This window comes from Corythoichthys intestinalis, chromosome 12 (assembly GCF_030265065.1).
Source record: "Corythoichthys intestinalis isolate RoL2023-P3 chromosome 12, ASM3026506v1, whole genome shotgun sequence".
Classification (NCBI taxonomy): Eukaryota; Metazoa; Chordata; class Actinopteri; order Syngnathiformes; family Syngnathidae; genus Corythoichthys; species Corythoichthys intestinalis.
Genome location: NC_080406.1, coordinates 16,607,659 through 16,629,245, shown reverse-complemented (window position 1 = coordinate 16,629,245; position 21,587 = coordinate 16,607,659). Strand labels below are relative to the sequence as shown.

The following is a 21,587-nucleotide window of genomic DNA, read 5'->3' as shown; positions in this document are numbered from 1 at the left end:
TGCGTTAGTAAACAGCCGCCATCTTAAAGCAGTAGATTTCTCATAAAGGCTCTGTTGTAGAGAACCTTCCTCGCGAACCTAAGTCACTTTTTATCTCAAAACTCCTAAATCGGCAAAAGTTAAATCTATCTTTAAATATGAAACAGTTTTAAAACTTACACATGTCGAAAATAGACAGAAGGGAACTAATGCAATAACGGGAGTAATTTTAACAACTTTAACGGTTGATTCACAACATTAAATGACTTTCACACATAGTCAAGGTTACTATCTAGTTTTGCAATATCCGCAATACCCCTGTGTCTATTTAAGTTTGAGGTAAAGAATTGGGCTAGGGCCAATTTTCCCCAAAACCCTTCATACTTTACTTTGTGTGACCTGTTTTGTTTGTTTGGTTTTTTTTGGGGAGAAAAAAAAAAAAAACATGAAAATTATCACCAGTTACTTTGCCAAGTAACTAATTACACTTACATTCAGGTAACTGAGTTACTAACGCAATTACTTTTTGGGAGAAGTAATTTGTAACTGTAATGAATTACTTTTTTAAAGTAAGATTAACAACACTGGTCACGTTGCATATTTAAACTACCCTTATTTGATATTACTAAGTTTAAATACCGTAATTTTCGAACTATAAGGCTCACCTGACTATAAGCCGCCACACACTAAATTTGACATGGAAACAGCATTTGTTCATAGATAAACCGCACCGGACTATAAGCCACAGATCTCCTCACTGTATCGTGGGATATTTACACTAAAAGATATTGATCATTAACACTTTATTTGACAATGGCATCATGAGACTGTCATAAGACCAAATGAACAACCATCAAGCTATGAACCAATTGGTTGCAAAGCTTCACTGCTTCAAGGAGCTTGAGTTGGCCATCACTGCTCACTTGGGGCAGACATTCAACCTCTGCTGCCACCACTGTTGTTGTCCATCATGCGTCCTAGCATGCATTGCAGTGCTATAGATGTAAACAATCAAAATTCATTTCTGTTCTAATTATTTCTTCAGTTACTGTTCCAGTTGTTTCATTAATTGCTAGTTATGGTATTTGGTAACACTTTATTTGACAGTGGCACCATAAGACCATCATAATTATGATATGAGCATTAATGAATGATTATGGCATGTCATTTTGTGTCAGTTGTCAAATTTTATCACTTTTGAAAGGATGTAAAAGATCTGAGCTGGACATAAATAAGGTTAGTGACATAATTTGCCAGATGACACTTAATGACACCTGTCATAAGCATTCATTATTGCCCATGATAGAGTCATGCCATAATTATGACGCTCTTATGGCACTCTTATGACGCCGCTGTCAAATAAAATGTTACCCATTAACCCAAATAAATAAAGAAATAAGACGCACTGGACTAGAAAATGAGGGAAAACAGTAACGGCTTATAATCCGAAAATTACGGTATTTTCTTTAGTATGTTCTGTTCGTATGCATCTAAACAATACAATCTGAAAGCGCACGGTAGTATTTTGGGTGTCAACTTTGCCTCTTGTAGATTTTTTGCCGGTGTAGCACATTTTGGTAGAACGTTTTTTTTTTTTCCTACTCTCATCTCATCTCATCTCATCTCATCCCATCTTTCCTGTTCATTTTGCTCTTGCTGCTCATTTTGTGAAATATCGACAGTGCTGTCATGCTCATTAATGTTCTTCTCGGGTTCAAATCGAAAGGGTCAAACAGATGACATGTTTATGTTGCTAGAGTCATACTCTGGAAGCCCGGCAGCGTAACCATGTGACGTCACCGCCCTGCGACGTCAACAACAACGGTGACCTACTAGTTAAACATTTTAAAAATTGTATAAAAATGAAAACATCAAGAGGGGTTTCAATATCAAATTATTTTAACTCATAATAAAGGTTAACTTTTGGATCCCTTTAATGTTCCCACAAGTAAACATATTCTGTGTCTACTCTAGAGCGTTTTTTCTGGCCTAACCAGTTCCAATGGATTCGATATCTATCGCTGTCAATTGCAGCGAATGTTAGTTTATGAAATAAGCCGTTAGAACAAATGTTGATGTGTTTCCTTAGCTTTAGTGTTGTAAGAAGCAATATGGCAAAGTACTGTGTGCTTCAGCAAATTTATAGATCATGTTTAGTTCGTCTATCAACTTCAGTGGCAGCCAATGAGTTATTGGAAACCACAATTTGACAGTTAAGGGTCTCAATCAGGTTTAAAAGGACAGATGAGTCATCCCAGATCCTATTTGGTGGCCTTGATGGCTCTATATCTGGACATTTATCTATTGATCTCATCTTAATTCAGGCCACTTGCAGGACATTTGTCTTCACAGTTCTCTGTTGAAGTGTCGGGGTCTCTCTATGTTATTTCTTTCTGTTCTGTGTGCCACTATCGGTCTACTTGTCAAATAAAAGGCTTATTGTTGGGACACCTCTGATGTATTAAGTGCACCTCCTTTCTGTTTCAGCCTATTCAGCTCTCGGGCTTGAAAGAAATATTTGCACTTTTTTTAAAATTTTTTTTTTAACCATCATTTTTGCATAAAACCAATCAGGCAGGAAACCAAAGTGCTTGTATACTTTCATTGCCCTGCTTAGTTCATTCAAGGACATACCCCCTACATCCTACTTTGTCTTGCACATTTCACAATGCAGAATACATCATTTTGCCTATTCCGATCAGGCTTCCAAATCAAAATAGACTAGACGTCTATCACAGTCAGTGGCACTGAAACATGAGCATTCAATTCCAGCCATCCGAGGTCAAATAAATTTGATTTCTATCGCTGTCAAAGCCAGCAAATTCGTCAATTCATGAAATTAAAGACTTAGTCATTTTTTTATCGGTGAAATTTCCCCGCAAAACATGTTTTTGTAGCTTTGCATGTGCGCATTTGGGGATTGAGTTTTTGTTTGGTTAAATTCTACTGACAGATCGAGTAAGCAAGAGAATCACTGTTGGGAAAGACAGACGACAAGTACTCTGCTGCATCTCAAGCCGCCCAAGGGCTAAACAGAAGCAACTGTGTTTTATGTTTGCCGCTTTGTGTTATTAGCTCAGTAACTTTCAAAGTGTATTCAAGGAAACCCTAAAGTCAAGTGTTTTATACCGTTTTCTCTCGTCACTAGGCTGTTTCCAGCTATGTAACGCTTTTCGTCAGAACATGGAGATCGACCAGTGTCTGCTGGAGTCTCTGCCCATCGGTCAGCGCCAGCGATTGGTCAAAAGGATGCGCTGCGACCAAATAAGGGCGTACTACGAGCGGGAAAAGAGCCTCCAGCAGCGACAGCAAAGTGGAGTCAAGGGCCGAGTCCCGCCAACTGGACGCCGCAAGAAGCAGCAAGTCCGATTTGGCCTTGCCGACATCCTGCAGGACGCCATCATCCGACACGATGACAAAGAAGGTGAGTCTATGGCAGTGGTGTCGAACTGGCATACCGGGGGCCTGAACTGGCCAACCTCATCATTTTGTGTGGCCCAGAAAGTAAATTTCATGGATCAACTTCATGTTTTTCTTTAAAATATACCGTAATCTTCGGACTATAAGCCGTTACTTTTTTCCTTCATTTTGAATCCTGCGGCTTATAGCCCAGTGCGGCTTATTTGTTGATTTATATGGGTTAATAGACAACACTTTATTTAACGGCGGCATCATAAGATAGTGATAAGACCATCATAAATATGACATGACCCTATCATGCGTATCACTGAATTCTTATGACAGATATCATTAAGTATCATCGGCAAATTATGTCACTAACTCCATTTATGTCCAGCTTGGATCTTTTACATCCAATCAAAAGTGATATTTGCCGGATAACACTAAATGACATTTGTTATAAGCATGCATTAATGCTCATGACGGTGTCATGTCATAATAATGATTGTAACATGACAGTCTTCTGGTGCCACTGTCAAATAGTGTTACCAAATACCATAACTAGAAATAATGAAACAACTGGAACAATAACTGAAGAAATAATTAGCACAGAACATGAATTTTGATTGTTATTTACATCTGTAGCGCTGCAATGCATGCTGGGAGGCATGTTGGATAACAACAGTGTTCATTGTCTCCCCCAAGGGAGCAGTGATGGCCAAATGAAGCTTCTTGAAGCAATAGTGGTTCAATTGGTCTTATGACAGTTGTATGATGCCGCTGTCATATAAAGTGTTACCGGTTAATATCTTTTGGTGTATATATCCCATAATACAGTGAGGACAGCTGTGGCTTATAGTCCAGTGCTGCTTATCTATGAACAAAAATCGTTTCCATGGCAAATTTGGTGGGTGGCGGCTTATAGTCAGGTGCGCCTTTTTGTGCGAAAATTTTCATGTGAAATTTCCTTCATCCAGAAATGGGAGAATATTTGTTGTTTTTTCCCCCCCCGAATTCCTTGACAAAATAAAAAATAAAAAGCTGTGTTGTTTTTTGCAGCCCTTTTAATTTTCGTCTTTGTCTTATTTTCTTAAAAATACTGATTAGTCTTAGTCATATTTTACTCATTTTAATATGTCTTCGTCTAGTTTTAGTCCTCGAAAGCTCGGACAAATTTCATCTAGTTTTGGTCGACAATTACTCAAAATATGTTCGTCTATAAACTACAAAAGTTTTAGTTCATTAATAAATCAACAAATAAATAAATGGCTTAAAACAATTTCGAATGAACATTGACAGACGAGCACACAATTGTAGAGTCTACAAGGAAATCACCATCTTCGTGATGATCATACCTTAATTTTTGCACTAGGCGCACTTGACTATAAGCCGCCACCCACCAAATTTGACACGAAAACGTCATTTGTTCATAGATAAGCCTCACTGGACTATAAGCCACAGTTGTCCTACCTGTATTATGGGATATTAACACCAAAATATATTAAGCGGTAACACTTTATTTAACAGTGGCATCAAATGACTGTCATAAGACCAAATGAACCACCACGAAGCTTTAAACCACTTGGCTGCAAAGCTTCATTGCTTAAAGAAGCTTCATTTGGTCATCGCTGCTCCTTTGGGGGAGACGCCCAACCTCTGCTACCACCTGCTGTCAACACCTTTGTTGTCCAACATACCTCCTAGCATGCATTGCAGCGCTACAGATGTAAATAACAATCAACATGCATGTTCTGTGCTAATTATTTCCGCAGTTACTGTTCCAATTGTTTCATTAATTGCTAGTTATGATATTTTGTAACACTTAATTTGACAGTGGTGCAATAAGACAGTCATTACACAGTCATAATTATGAAATGACACTGTCATGAGCAGTTATGAATGCTTATTACATCTGTCATTTAGTGTTATCCGGTAAATTATCTTATTTTTGAATGGATGTAAAAGATCTAAGCTGGACATAAATGGAGTTAGTGACATAATTTGCTGGATGACACTTCATGACATAAGCATTCAGTATTGCTAATAATAGTGTCATGTCAAAATGATGACGGTCCTATGACAGTCTTATGACAACGCTGTCAAATAAAGTGTTACCTTTTAACCCAAATAAATCAACAAATACGCCGCACTGGACTATAAGCCTCAAGATTTAAAATGATCGAAAAAAGTATCGGTTTGTAGTCCGAAAACTACAGTACACACTCAGCAGGAAAACAGCACATTATTTTGATTTAATTAAATTCACATGGACATTACAAACTGTATGTAAAAAGTTTTCCCAGAGTTTAAGACGACACTCACCTCGCGAAATGCCGATGCGAATGCTATGCTAATGCTTCAAGTTACGTAGGGTGTGATGATCACTCAGCACAGACCTTTAAAGGCTAAAGCAACATGGCATATCTAGCCAAGATATGAAAATAAAACTTACCAAGCAGCACCTGACACGTTTCACAAAAGGAGCCTGGAGTGGGCACAAGCTTACTCACCGGCATGTGTGTGTGAATGTGTGTGCGGGTTGGGGGGGGGGGGGGGGCAGCACATCACATGAGTGACATGACCAAACACTGCTAAGATGTGTGCTAACTACACATACGGTAAGAAAATGTTACACATTGTGAATTTATGACGGAAACTATGGCGAATTTTGGTCTTGTTCTAGTCAAACGACAACTGGCATCCATCCAGTTATGTTTTAGTCTTCCAAGACAGGTTTGTAACTCTTCATCGTGACGTCATTGTCTTGAAAAAAAAATTGTTCGTGGACGAAATATTTTCGTTATTGTTGACGAAAACAACACTAGTTAAAAGATATTTAAAAATCAAGGAAAATATTGAGCTTTTTTTTTTCTTCCCATTTTTAAATCAAATACAAAAAATTAAAAAAAAAATGTTTGCCAATTTCTTTTCTCCTTTTTTGCTCATTAAGAATTGCAAATAAATAAAAGATAAAAATGAAAAATAAATGAATAAATCTAAATTTCCCCAATTTTTAAACAATAAATAATAAAAGAGTGTTTACTATTTTCCCTCCTTTTTAAGTTAAAAAAAGAACAAAAAAGAGAAAGAAAATGTTGATAGGAGGCTAAAAAAAAGGATTTTGACAAATTTGAGGTCAACAATGGCTGTAAACGTTTTATTGATTATCAAATTAGATGATAATTCGTTTTTTAGATAATTGTGCTAGCTTACGTGCCATACCTGTCGTCGACTGGACAAATGTTCATTAGCCTCTCCTAGTCAAAATGGATTGGACGTCTCGCGCCATTAATGGTAGCAAAATAAGTGAAATACTCATGTAGGTTTACCAACATAATGGCCCTACAAAAAAAAAAAAAAAAAAAAACATAATTACAATGTGGCTCACAACAAAGATGAGTTTGACACCCCTGGTATATGGGAAGGGAAGATTAGTGTGGGTGCAGTGTAAAAGCTGATTTACAACGTGCTTCAAAACGTCAGTTTACTATCTCTCTGTGAGCAGATGCTAGCACTTGGCAAAATTTCAATGAGAGTTGATGCTGTTGTAAGAAGCTGCCAATGAACTTTTTGGAGAAGAGTATACCGTTCGCTGTAAAATACTTCCAAGTGACAGAAACATGATTAAATATATATGCTGTCCTTCTATAAGTAGCATTACAAAGTCATCTCTACTACATTTACTAAAGGGAGATTAAGTGAGAAAGAGACGCACCTACTGACTGATGGGACAGGAAGAGGGAGAGCAGGAAAGGTTAGGGTATGACAGGAGAGAGTTTGAATGAACATTTCTGACAAACAGCTGAAGGCAAAAGCAGTTTTTAGCGGCCTGCCCAAGTAGTCTTGCAACTCCCAAGACCAGTCGTTAGACTTTAGAGATGACTTTTTGAAAGTTCTCTTATGGTCTGAACATGCAAAAGTCTTGGTATTGTCTTAAATTAGCCTGCGGGGCGGACTGTATTTTCTGTCAAAATCAGTACTGATCCGCAATTTTTAAAACTTCTTTTAATGTAATTTTTAAGGAAAATATCTTGGTTAAACAAAATATACCGTCAAAGAAACGCTACTTTTACGCCGCTACTTTGGATTACACTAGTCGTTAAATTTTTCCTTTTTATTTCACACATTAGATTTAACTTTTTTTTGCCGGCGACAACAGTAGCGTTACCAGTTTCAAAAATAAATATGAAATATGATCCTTTGAAGTTCATAATACTGTAGAAACTATGAAGGAACTATTCACTATTACATCATTAAACAAACTAGGAACTATTTTCTCCACTAGAGTGCGCTCATGCTTTTGAACAAAGGATGCTTCAGTTCTGTTGATTTTTTTTCCTCTCGTCGGAATTTTATGTTATTTTTTCTTATTTCTTTGGAATACTGTGGTTATGTAATGGGTTGTAGCACATTATAATAATAACAATTCATACACATAACTTTGTGCTGAGAAGATAAAAAACCTTTGTTTAAAAAAAAAAAAAAATCACACATCGTAAGCTGTTACTCACAATGTTACTCATTATTTGAGTATTACATATACAACCCGGTAAAAAAAGGCCAAACTCCGTGCATTAACTTTAGTCTTAAGCCCTTGTATTGACTCCATTTTGAAAGCTGGAAAAAGGCTTTGAAGCACAAATTGACCATTTATTCAGGTCGACAGCGATCATACAGCACAGAGGGACCTAGGCAAGGATTCAGGGTCACCATATCACAAGTCAACAAAAGGTTCCCGAGAAAAAATGAAAACGATTAGTTAAACATTCAGTCTTTTTGAAGGCTCTCGCTGGGCGGGCTGTTGGCAGAAGAAGGGTCAGTTTGGATTATTGTCTGTTTGTGGATTGGACAGGAAGATTCGGGAGTTACTGTTGTCAGGGCAATGAGGGTTGTGGATTTTGCCACCTCAGCGTCAAAGGGGCTCTTGGAGTCTTTTCAGTGTTGTTATCAGTTGGATATCGGGCGTTTTCTGGTGTTCCCTGTGTTGGGACAAGGCGTCCCGCAATTTGTTCTGGACTGTCCGGGAGAACTGATTGCAAAAGTTGGTGGTGCAGACATGGCCTTGTCAGCGTCAATCTTGCTCAGTAAGTTGTATGACGCACATGTTGGGCTTCCGTGATAAGAAGGCGTCATGTATCTCATTAAACTATGGTATAAGTGCTATTTATTTTATAGTGGGTGTGTTAGAGCAATACAAACAGTCAAACAGTGTACACGATAAATGATATTATTCCCAGATTGATTATATTAAGTGTGTTAGAGTAAGACAAACTGTCGATCGGTAAATACGAGAAAAGATACAATTCCCTGATTGAGTATATTACGGTTAGAATAATGCAAACAGTTAGACTTAGCCTACGAGAAAAGGTACTCTCTCTTTCACTAAGCAAACACAATTATGGAGAGTTTAAGAGCAGGCAAGAATAAGTGAGAATGTTCTAGGTTTGGAAAAATCTTTCAAAAAATTAACTTGTGATTTTTAGGCTGTACATTACAGTACGTTTCCGTTTCTTGGTCAGATGAATCATGCTGAACCACTGACTACTATAGAGTTTTGTAGTTATCCTATTCACAAGTGCTGAAATCAGATCATCGCCATGACTAAAAAACATGAGCCACATTCTCATTCAGCGGGGCCTCTCCACCTTGGCAGTAGCATTTTCATTTGTCGGGAAAAAAAAGTGCATCTGTCATTGTTCATCAAGTCTATTGATAACAGGGTGCAGAGGGAATTTTCCTCCGGCAGAAACTTAATCAAGTTTGCCCTTGGCTGGTGATGCTCACTCTGTATAATATAGAATCTGAATTCGCTTCTTGTAAAGACAAATAAACAGCAAATGCAGGCAGGCACTCTATTTCAGGATGCTTTCTATACCAATATACTGTATAATGTGTACTGTATTTTGTGACTAGGGCTGTCAAACGATTAAAATTTTTAACCGAGTTAATCACAGCTTAAAAACAAATTAATCGTAATTAATTGCAATTCAAACCATCGCTAAAATATGCCATATTTTTCTGTAAATTATTGTTGGAATGGAAATAAAAGACACAAGACAGATATATACATTCAACATACTGTACATAAATACTGTATTTGTTTATTATAACAATAAATCCACATGATGTCATTAAATTTATTAACATTCTTTCTGTTAAGGGGATCCACGGATAGAAAGACTTGTCGTTCTTAAAAGATAAATTTGAGTACACGTTATATACATTTTATAATAAAACCCCTCTTAATGTTTTCGTTTTATTAAAATTTTCAATCAAAAAATAAACTAATAGCTCGCCATTGTTGACGCCGAGCGGGACGTCACATGGGCTCCCTGCCGTTCTTCCACAGTGTCTTTAACTACGTAAGGTAGTAATACACCAGAAGGTGTCAACGGCGAGTTTTAAATTAATTAGAGAACTAGCCAATGAGTGCGTTTTGCCCTCGACTGACGCAATAGTTTCCGGGTTCATTGTATCTTACGTTTATCTGAGTGCTGACTTCACAACGTACAAGACCTCTGATAGTTTGGATATTGTGACTAAATATTGCCATCTAGTGTATTTGTTGAGTTAAATGAAATGTTTGAATAGAGTTTGACTAAAGTCTGAGTAAGTTTTATGTGTAATTTGCATAGCTATTTTGAATGGGAATACCAGTTCTCTTTGCATTGAGCGATTTTCTTTTAGTGAACATTATTTTTTTTTTGAGAGATAGGAATATTATTTTTGTTAATGATACTGTAGTGACTAAACTGTTACGCCCAAATGCATGATGGGAAGTTGGGCAACCGTGACTGTCAGTGGTGGCTGCAAATGGTATATGTTCTGCGTTGTGTTCTAGTGACGAGATTTGTCGTTCACTTGAGCAAACGAATCCATTCCGGTTCGTTCAGTAAAAAGATTCGTTCAAACAAATCGTTCAACGAATCGTTCGCCCCCCTCATCTCCCTCCCCGCCCAAACGAATCGTTCGGTTACTGAACGGGAAGTGACGTTGCCGAACGAATCACCAAAGACCGCTTCGCAGTATAACTGAACGGGAAGTGACATTGCTTGGTCCCTCCCTCTCTTCCACATTGACCACTCGTCGTAGTTTCAGAAATGAGTGACAGGCGGTATCATTCTGCTTTCACAGACAGCCTCGTCTCCCTCCTGCTGCTGCAAAAGCGAGGGAGAACTTCCGCGTCGTCTGTCCTAGTTCTATGGGCTCAAAGTCATGGCTCGTGCTTGCATTTCGATTTAGGACACGGTTAAACATTTTCCTTTTGTGAGGGGAGTAGGGGGCGGGGGCGCACGGACTTTCTTTAGCAGGTTCTTGATCACACATACATATACAGCATGTTTGCTGTCACGAAAATAAAAATACATCGAAAGTTTAATTTCTGAATATGGAACGACCAACACATCATATTTACATCTCGCTCTGTTGTATTTTTGTTTTTTAGTATTAAGATGATCGTGTTGAATTTTTGCACTGGTATTAATAAATAAAATAATCTGGTCAGCTCCCCTGTCGTCCCCGCATCTCAGATCGTCAAATGCTGACGAGAAATAATTGTTTGCTCTTTACGATGTCGCCTTTCTACTCTCATTAGTCTGTTAAGAAAAATGTAGACATATTGCGACATCTCCCGTGTCCGCGTGCTTTGTTTTTGGGCGCTTGAGTAGCACATGATGGACGGATTGACATAATTTGTCAAACCAACCAACACCTGACACGAAGAAAAAAAAAAAAAACACTCGGAAAAAAATTACATGTATATACAGTTTCATTGCAAATCAGTATTATGGTGATCATATTGTTTTTTTGCACTGGTATTAATAAATAAAATAATCCGGTCAGCTCCCCTGTCGTCCCCGCATCTCAGATCGTCAAATGCTGACGAGAAATAATTGTTAGCTCTTTACGATGTCGCCTTTCTACTCTCATTAGTCTGTTAAGAAAAATGTAGACATATTGCGACATCTCCCGTGTCTGCGTGCGTTGTTTTGGGCGCTTGAGTAGCACATGATGGACGGATTGACGTAATTTGTCAAACCAACCAACACCCAACACGCTGACACGAAAAAAAAAAATAAAACACTCGGGGAAAAATTGACATGTATATACAGTTTCATTGCAAATCAGTATTATGGTGATCATACTAAATATTTTTTTCTGTGCACATATGAGGTAAATATCGCTGCCATGAAGCCTCCATATAGTGACAGTTCTCTGCCCGCTTCACTGCCGTCACGCGACCGCAGCTCAGCTTTTGCTTGCCTCGTAGCTACCCGTGTTTTAAATTACTGTAAATTTGATAGTATGTCGTCACAGGCAGTCACGAGTTTGTTGAGAAAAGTACTACTCTAAACAATGCTCGCTAGATTTGTGTGGTGTTTTTGTCTGTTTGAGCAGCATTTGATAGGCTCCACGTTAACAAATATGTGACAAAGTCATTTCCTTTCATTTTCTGATTCATTCACCGCATAGTCATTACTGGAAAATCAAGTTAGCAGCAAGCTAGGTCAGGAACCGGAGGACCGAGTCACTGAACGGGAAGTGACAAAACTCAGTCTTGCCCCCCTGCCTGCACGCTGGCTGCTTATTGGCCACACGTGGACGTGAGTGACAAACGCCCTGATTCTGTTTCCGGTCCCTCCCCTGCCCGCGATGAGGCTGGCGTCTGATTGGTCGTGTGCGATGTCAGAAGACGCTGCCGCTTGCTCAACGCCCTCCCACGCAGCGAACAAGCACCACCTTCATAGAACGAATCAGTGCAGATGATGATTAGTTCGGTCTCGTTCACCAAAACAATTCGTTCAAAAAGAACGAATCGTTCGCGACCGATACAACACTATTGTGTTCAATGAAGTGTGTTAGGAAAATGATAATCGCCTGTTATTCGCTCCCCACAATAGTTATGTTTATTGTGAAAGAGTTTTCAAAGCTTATGCCAATAAACAGCACGGTCCAATGAACGCCTGTGTCCACTAGGAGGGGGAACTTCTTGGGACCTCACGATACGATACAATTTGCGATACAAAGCTCACGAAAATGTTGATCTGACGATATGGCGTTACAACAATTATCGATACATCGGTCTGGAAATCATTCTAGGATATTCTACAAGCAACTAATAAACAGAAAAACACAATTTTCCTCCTTCGACTGTGTGTTTATCACTAGTAGACGTTCAATCCGTTTGAAGTGGGAGGAATGGCAGCGAATGTTCATTCGCTGCCACCCTCCCAGTTCAAATGGGTTGGACGTCTATGGCCGTCAGTGGCAGCCAATGCCAGGCACTGAGGTAATTTTGGGCCATTTAAGGTCATTTACCTGTTGATTTTCAGTTACTTCCTGTTGATTTTGGGGTATTATGGGCCACTTCCCGTTTATTTTGAGTTACAGAACAGGAAGTGACCTGTGAATCACCCAAATGAATAGGCAGTGACTCAAACTCTACAGGAAATGACCTGCAAATGCCCTAAAATGAACAGCAAGTGACCAGTAAATGCCCCGAAAATCAGACCGAATGACTGTGAATGTGCTGGTTTTGAATAAACGAACGTTCCCAGTCTAAATGGATTGAGCGTCGAGCACTGTCAATGGCAGCCTTAGAGTTACCTGAGACACTAGTATGGTGGAAGATTTTGGAAGCAACTTGATGTTTTTTTTTGACACATTGACACCTTTTTAAAACGATATCTTGATTCTTGACAGGAGCATATTGATAACCTTTTGGGATACAAAGTATCACGATATATCACCATTTTGATATTTTGTAACACATCTTAGCTCTCAGTGTAAAAAAAACGGCGTGATTGTAAACAGTTTGAAGCAATGCATGAGTAGGTCATTCCGCACATGCGTTAAATGTGTCAAATATTTTAACATGATTTATTAAAAAAATAATTACCACCCGCCAACGCGATACATTTGACAGCACTAATTTATACACATAATAAAATGTATTAACTGGATGTTAACATGTTCCAAAATAACAGCTGGTGCCATAATTCCCAACTGTAAGGCTGTTTTAGCCAATTAACGTTACAGTATAAAGTGGGGCAAATAAGTATTTAGTCAACCACCAATTGTGCAAGTTCTCCCACTTGAAAATATTAGAGAGGCATGTAATTGTCAACATGGGTAAACCTCAACCATGAGAGACAGAATGTGGAAAAAAAACAACAGAAAATCACATTGTTTTATTTTTAAAGAATTTATTTGCAAATCATGGTGGAAAATAAGTGTTTGGTCAATACCAAAAGTTCATCTCAATACTTATAATGGAGGCCAAACGTTTTCTGTAACTCTTCACTCTTCGCTTGGTGTAAAGAAATCAACTGTGGGAGCAATTATTAGAAAATGGAAGACATACAAACCACTGATAATTTCCCTCGATCTGGGGCTCAATGCAAGATCTCACCCTGTGGCGTCAAAATGATAACAAGAACGGTGAGCAAAAATCCCAGAACCACACGGGAGGACCTAGTGAATGACCTACAGAGAGCTGGGACCACAGTAACAAAGGCTACTATCAGTAACACAATGCACCGCCAGGGACTCAAATCCTGCACTGCCAGACGTGTCCCCCTGCTGGAGCCAGTACACGTCCAGGCCCGTCTGCGGTTCGCTAGAGAGCATTTGGATGATCCAGAAGAGGACTGGGAGAATGCGTTATGGTCAGATGAAACCAAAATAGAAATTTTTGGTAGAAACACAGGTTCTTGTGTTTGGAGGAGAAAGAATATTGAATTGCATCCGAAGAACACCATACACACTGTGAAGCATGGGGGTGGAAACATCATGCTTTGGGGCTGTTTTTCTGCAAAGGGACCAGGACGACTGATCTGTGTAAAGGAAAGAATGAATGGGGCCATGTATCGAGAGATTTTGAGTGAAAATCTCCTTCCATCAGCTGGGGCATTGAAGATGAGAATTGGCTGGGTCTTTCAGCATGACAACAATCCCAAACACACAGACAAGGCAACAAAGGAGTGGCTTCGTAAGAAGCATTTCAAGGTCCTGGAGTGGCCTAGCCAGTCTCCAAAATTCAACCCCATAGAAAATCTGTGGAGGGAGTTGAAAGTCCATGTTGCCCAACGACAGCCCCAAAACATCACTGCTCTAGAGGAGATCTGCATGGAGGAATGGGCCAAAATACCAACAACAGTGTGTGAAAAGCTTGTGAAGAGTTACAGAAAACGTTTGGCCTGCGTTATTGCCAACAAAGGGTACATAACAAAGTACTGAGATAAAGTTTTGGTATTGACGAAATACTTATTTTCCACCATGATTTGCAAATACATTCTTTAAAAATCAATCAATCTGTTTTTTTTCCCACATTCTGTCTCTCATGGATGAGGTTTACCCATGTTGACAATTACAGGCCTCTCTAATATTTTCAAGTGGGAGAACTTGCACAATTAGTGGTTGACTAAATACGTATTTGCCCCACTGTATTTATCATTATTACCGGTAGTTATTAGTTATAGAGTATATATTTTTTTTTATTAGCCTGAAGAAATTTGCCTACATTAAAAAAAAAAGTTATTAATTGTTCACAATTTGCTCTTATTTGTTTAGCATAACGTAAAATTTAGCTTTGAATTGAATGAATTGAGTGCATGAATGCGTCCACTTTGTACTGGGACTAAAAGGAACCAAGCGACTGCAGTGTCAGGATGCTCTTCTGACCTGTAAATTATTAAAAATCCAAACATAGGGGAAGCATTTAGGTTTAACAGATAAGCCTGAAAGCATCATGATCTTGAGCTGTTTCCCCCTGGGTGATTTGTCGGTCAGCCATTGAAGCAAAACTGGGCTGCATAGATCACAATTTACGACATCCTGGCGAACCTTCTTTAGTATTCCCCCATAGCGCTTGTGGGCCAGTAGGCTTTTTTTTTTTTTGTCACAGTGATCGCGTGCCTTGGGCTTGCACCGTCTTCGAGAGTAACATGGGAATATTTCTGGATCCGTTCCCCACGCGACATTCGTGTTTTAAGATAAGAGGAAATGTAGAAACAGCAGTTGCCTCACAGTTATTGTGCAGGATGGCGCTAAAAGAGTAATTAAGGGGATTTGCATTTGCAGCTGATTAACAATGCATGACCAACTGGATTGCTTCATTAGGAAAGTAGACCTCAACGAAAGGATCTCTGACTTAGCATACTGAAGAAATAATTGTTTCAATGCTAGTCTTCCCAGGCCAAATGGATTGGACGTCTATCGCCGTCAGTTGTAGGGAGAAAGTTAAAGAGTATTTTCTCATTATTATTTTTTTTTTTACTTTTTAAAGGACAAAACAGTATTGCATTTTATTTATGTACTAATTTTTATTAATATTATCTGCATTAAAAAATATATTTATATGTTGCAAAGGCCCATATAGTAAAATTCCTTTTTTTTTTTTTTTTTTTCTTAAATGGCGTTTCTTCAGCGCGCCACACAGCCCAAGCCGTTTGACCGACCGACACCGTTCCAATATCAAAACAACCGGAATTTTCACGTGAAGCAGGGAATTTTTCGAATGATCCCTCCCCTAAAATTTTCTGTTCGCCCGTTGACACGTTTTTATTTGTTTTTTTTTTTTTAATGAAAAAAAAAATATATATTTCAAAATGCTACTTGTCCTACAATTTTTGACCAAATCACATAATTTACACATCAAAACCTAACCAGGACGGTTAGGGGCATAAATGTTATGTACAGAATTACTTACGGTTCCTCCAAAATTCGCCAAAAACTGTTCCATTCATTTCTAATAGGATGCCATTGACAGCCATGTACATCTAAATTTCCCATTCATTTTCTATGGCAGGAAAACATAAGTTATTTTTGACCATTTACATACCTGTACAAATTGGTGACTAATCTTACAACGTTGTATATAGCGTGCAATATGAAACAAAAATAAAACTCAATTTTTAAAATAATATTAAATAATATCAAACAATAATAATAATAATAATTAGGGCTGTCAAACGATTACAATTTTTACTCGAGTTAATTACAGCCTAAAAATTAATTAATCGTAATTAATCGCAATTCAAACCATCTCTAAAATATGCCATATTTTTCTGTAAATTATTGTTGGAATGGAAAGATAAGACACAAGACGGATATATACATTAAACATACCGTACATAAGTACTGTATTTGTTTATTATAACAATAAATTAACAAGATGGCATTAACATTATTAACATTCTCTTAAAGCGATCCATGGATAGAAAGACTTGTAGTTCTTAGAAGATAAATGTTAGTAGAAGTTATAGAAATTTTATATTAAAACCCCTCTTAATGTTTTCGTTTCAAGCGCCAGCAGAGGGAGCCAAACACCAAATAACAAGTAACAAGCGGACATTACACTGTACTGTCATTTTAGTCTGTTTGAGCGGGGCATGTGCGTTAATTGCGTCAAATATTTTAACGTGATTAATTAAAAAAATTAATTTCCGCCCGTTAACGCGATCATTTTGACATCCCTAATAATAATGTTAAAATATTGGTAATATGGTAACATATAACCTGGCACAAACAAAGAACAATTAATATCTTCAGCTACATCATGATTACTAAAATTTAACAGTGACTTTTGTTATAATTGTATGTAGCAATTTTGGCAATTTCTATCATGTCTTTTGATGGCTGCACTTCATGGCACTTCAGCTCGCATTTCAGTTTGACTTCAAGGTAGTTACTTAGTGTGTCCAATTATGAATTAAAAAGGTCAAATGATAAAATTAACTTACCGATGCAATCTTTGAGTCAGGGAACATTTATTTTGCTAATTCTGAGAAGTGATCAGCAATAGTTGCAGGCAAATTGTGTTCGGCAACAAATTGGCAGAATAAAATCTCGGCGTTCGTCACTTTTCATTCTGCAGACTTAATCTTTATGACCAGTGTTGTTAATCTTACTTTTAAAAAGTAATTAATTAGTTACAAATTCTCCCAAAAAGTAATTGAATTAGTAACTCAGTTACCTGAATGTATGGGTAATTCGTTACCTAGCAAAGTCACTGGTGTTACCTTTCATGTTTTTGTTTTTGTCCCCCCCCCCCCCCCCCCCAAAAAAAAAAACATAAAAAAAAACATAGTAACCTTTGCTATGTTTGGAAGTCATTTAATGTTGTGAATCAACTGTTATTGTTAAAATTGTTCCCGTTTTTGCGTTAGTTCCCTTCTGTCTACTTTCGACATGCGAAAGTTTTAAAACAGTTTCATCATTTAAAGATAGATTCAAGTCAAGATTTTGCCGATTTAGGAGCATTTTAGATAAAAAGTTACTTAGGTTCACTAGGAAGGTTCACTACAACAGAGCCTTTCTGAGAAGTCTACTGCTTTAGAATGGAGGCTGTTTACTAGCTCCGGCGAGTCTGTCATTTTGCGTGTAGTTCTATATACATGTGACATCGAGGCGTAGATTGTAGGCTGTCGGCTACAGTCAGGAAATATTGGAGCCTCCTAGCCTAGCATCGCGTTTGCTACAGTGTCACAACAAACACTCTTCCCTATCCGTGTCTCTGACTTTTCTCGCGTCATTCAACCAACGTAGTAACGCGTAGTAACGCACATTCGTTGCCGAAACGGTGACAAAATCCGAACGGAGAAAAAAAACGTAATGCACGAAAAACGTACAGATTTTGAACGTACGGCGTACACATTTAAAAATCAGTGCTCACTTGTACAAATTACGCCGAAACCGTTAAACTTGACAGGTATGCATTTACCATTACAGCCCATTGACATTCAACTGGCGCCCAAGTAAGTCAATGCCATTGACAGCCATGAACGTCCAAGCCATTGACTGCCATGTACGTCCAAATTTCCCATTCATTTCCAATGGCTTTTACATTGCTTTGACACCCATGTACACAGATACCAATGAAGGCTATGCACGCCCATGCCGTTGACGGCCATTTATGTCGACTCTATTTATGCCAATGTATTTGGATTGCGTTGACGTATATGTAAGTCAGTGCCATTGATGGCAATGTATGTCCAAATTTCCTGGTCATTTTCAATGGCAAAAAAAAAAACTGTGTGCCCAACTCAACAGGAAGTGACACGGTATCAACAGGACGTGTCCCAGAAATGTCCCCAAATCAACAGTTAGGACCCGATATCAATAGGACGTGTCCCCGATATGTCCCCAAATCAACAGGAAGTAACCTGATAGATCTGTATCTCCAATTCAAAGCCCCATCGTAATTTCACCAGAAATAGCAGTTTCTAGTAAATATTAACGTTTATAAAATAAAAAAAAGTTGAATACGTACTTTTTTAATTAAAAACCGAAAAGAGGAAAAAAAGAGTTAATCTTATTTTTTTATGTACTGTATTTGTAAGTTTTAATAAATAAAAAAAAAAAAAAATGAAAGGGGGGGTATACTACAACTATTACTATCAATTACTATTTTTATTTATATCTATTTATTTATTATTTGCACATTTTTTATTAAAAGCTAAAGCTAAAAACTGTCTCTTTTATTTTTCTTTCACTGTTTTATTTAAAGCAACACTAGGTACCTTTTCAACCTTTGTAAAATATTTTCATAACATTTGTGATAATATATCGACTGACAACTAGTTGAATTACGCCTGTTTCATATCTTGAGGGGGTCTGTATCGCTTTCACTAGCACTAATTAACTTTGAGTTGGGTGGCAGGAACCCTGCCACACAAAAAAAGCTACAAATGTCCTAACTGCTTTACAGCATATGTCACTTCCCCCTTTTCCCATTTATTGTAAAGACGGAAGTCGATGCGAACGCTTTCGTCCGAATTCTGCAAAGATGGCAGAGCAACCAACGAAGCAAAAAGTTTTGTCTGAGGAGGGGAAAAAAAAGGCAGGGTACCATAAACATTGGCCCGGCTTTCACTTGCTGGAGTTCGGGTGGGGTTGGGAGGTTAGCCACACTGAGGCACACGGTTGCTAATCGTCAAATGCTATTATTTAGCCACAACTGGATTCATTACCTTATTACTATTCATCTTTCACATAGCTCCTGGAAACAGAAATGTTGTTTAATCCATCTGCAGGTGACAGGGAGATTGATTTTTGATTGAGTGATGATTTTACGACACAGTACGGGTGTGCACTGGTCCTCATGGGAAACGCAGCGTTCGTCCTTATGGCAAAACACTGCTGCTTTTGTCCACCGGCGTCGCTAAACTTGACCAAAACTGAAAAGTTACCAAGTGTTGCTTTAAAAGACAACAACAAAAAAAAAGTAAATATTATGTTTTCATATTTTCAATTAAAAAAAAAAAAAAAAAAAAGATTTATATATATATATATATATATATATATATATATATATTTAGTATTTTATCACTGTCAAACAGTACAAATGGATTGGACGTCTATCCCCGTTAATGGCAGAGAAAGAGTTAAAAAGCACTTCCTAAAGGAAAACCCTAACAGAAATGTTCTAACGCAAAAAGCTGAATTTAGAGGAGCTTCAAACAGTGCTTTGGTAAGTTTTACTCCACTTTGATGCACTTCTATGCTGTATGGCATCTCGCGATCACTCATTCTCTTAAAAGAGGATGTTTGAAGCCTCTCCGTGGACTTTTTCATTCCGACAATATCAATTATACATCTGCTGTGTGTAGAAATTTTCACAGCAAGAAGTTAAGACGAAACGTTTACTGAGTTGCTTTGAAATGCCATTGACGATTGATAAAAACAGGTCATGTATGACTATTTTTTTTATAGTGCTTCAGGATCTAAGTTCCGGTATGGGTTGTATAAACCAGTGTTGGTTTTTAACGGATCGAGCAGATTAGTTCAGGATATGTGTAATCACTGATGTGCTTCAATGACCTGACGTCATCTGTAGTTGCCATTTGAGTAAGATGACTTCATCGAAGAGGGATCATCTCAATTCTACAAACATTTGTCCCTCCTTCCGCCTCGCTCCTATGTCAAGATCTTCGTCCCCTCGATTGAATTTGTTCTTTGTTGTCTCATCAAATTATCCGTATTTAGTACCCTGCTTTCTTTCTTTTGTTGATTCCTGAATCCTGATGTTCGGCAAACTCACATTCAGTGTTCAAATCTCAGCTCAGGCATGTGAGTGCAGAAGCTTATTTGTAAATAGATGGCTCCATGACCAGTCCCGGCTGTGCCCTTTCATTTACCCAAAGTCAGCTGGGCTAAGCAGTCCAGTAAATATCCTAAAGGTTTAAATTTGTCTGGCAAGCAGATGGGCTTCTATTGTAACTCCATCCTTTTCCCTCAAAGAATTTCCCCTAGCTTTTTCCACTCTGGTATTCTCCTGCTCTTTCCCCTATTATCCCTTAGTAGTTGCCATGGTAATGCCATATAGCTACGGGCCAGCTGTGTTGCAGCTAGGGTTGTGCTCAAGACCACAACTGAAAACCGTTAATCAGGAATCACTGTGATTAAGTCAAGATCAAGACTTTTGGGAGTCAAAACGAGACTCCAACACCAGATCTTCGAAATTTGTCTTGAACCAACTGCAGTGTTGTTTTTGTCAACAAGTACCATAACGGAAATATTTCATCGACGAACAATTTTTCCATTATGAGACTATAATGAGCTAAAAACATGTCTTGGGAGACTAAAACAACAAGACGGATGCCAGTTTTAGTCTGACGAGACGAGAACGAGACGAAAATGCGCCATAGTTCAAAATGTGTAACATTTTATGTGTAGTTAGCCTGCATCGTAGCAGTGTCCGGTTGTGTCACTCATGTGATGTGCTGCGCCTCACCCCCCAACTCACCGGTGTCCTCTCCAGGTTTGCTTGTATTAAAACACACACGGCAAGATTGTTTTTCTTATCTTGGCTAGAAAGACTATGCAATATTGCTTTAGCAATTAAAGGTCGGTGCTGAGTGATCATTACACACTAAATGTAACTCGTAGTGTTAGCATAACATTCACATTCGCGTTAGCATCGAGCGTCGTCTTCAAACTCTCGGACAACTTTTTTTCTTTCTTTTTTTTTTACATAGTTCGTGGCATCCAGGTGGGTATAATCAATTGAAAATAATGTACTGTTTTGCTGCTGAGTTTGTATTAAGTAAAGTTTTAGTCGACGTTTACTCGTCGACTAAAACTAGACAAAATTAGTTTTCATCAACAAAAAATAGACTAAAATATGACTAAGGCTAGGTTCATCCGCAAATGCACAAAGACCCCCGACATGGTGTCAACCGGAAATACAACTACCTAACGATAACACC

The 21,587-nt window shown here is 38.2% G+C and overlaps 1 protein-coding gene across 5 annotated transcripts in view; it reads left to right on the top strand.

The window, feature by feature from the left end:
- The window catches only part of myo16 (myosin XVI), a 269,930-nt gene that overhangs the window by 47,605 nt on the left and 200,738 nt on the right, over positions 1 to 21,587 (top strand). For all 5 annotated transcript variants that reach the window (XR_009066237.1, XM_057851442.1, XM_057851443.1 and 2 more), the window contains exon 2: positions 3,128 to 3,403. Coding sequence is in view for 4 of the 5 variants with exons in the window: in XM_057851444.1 (XP_057707427.1) it covers positions 3,128 to 3,403 (276 nt within the window). In the remaining variant the exon portion in view is untranslated. The remainder of the gene's footprint in view (positions 1 to 3,127; positions 3,404 to 21,587) is intronic.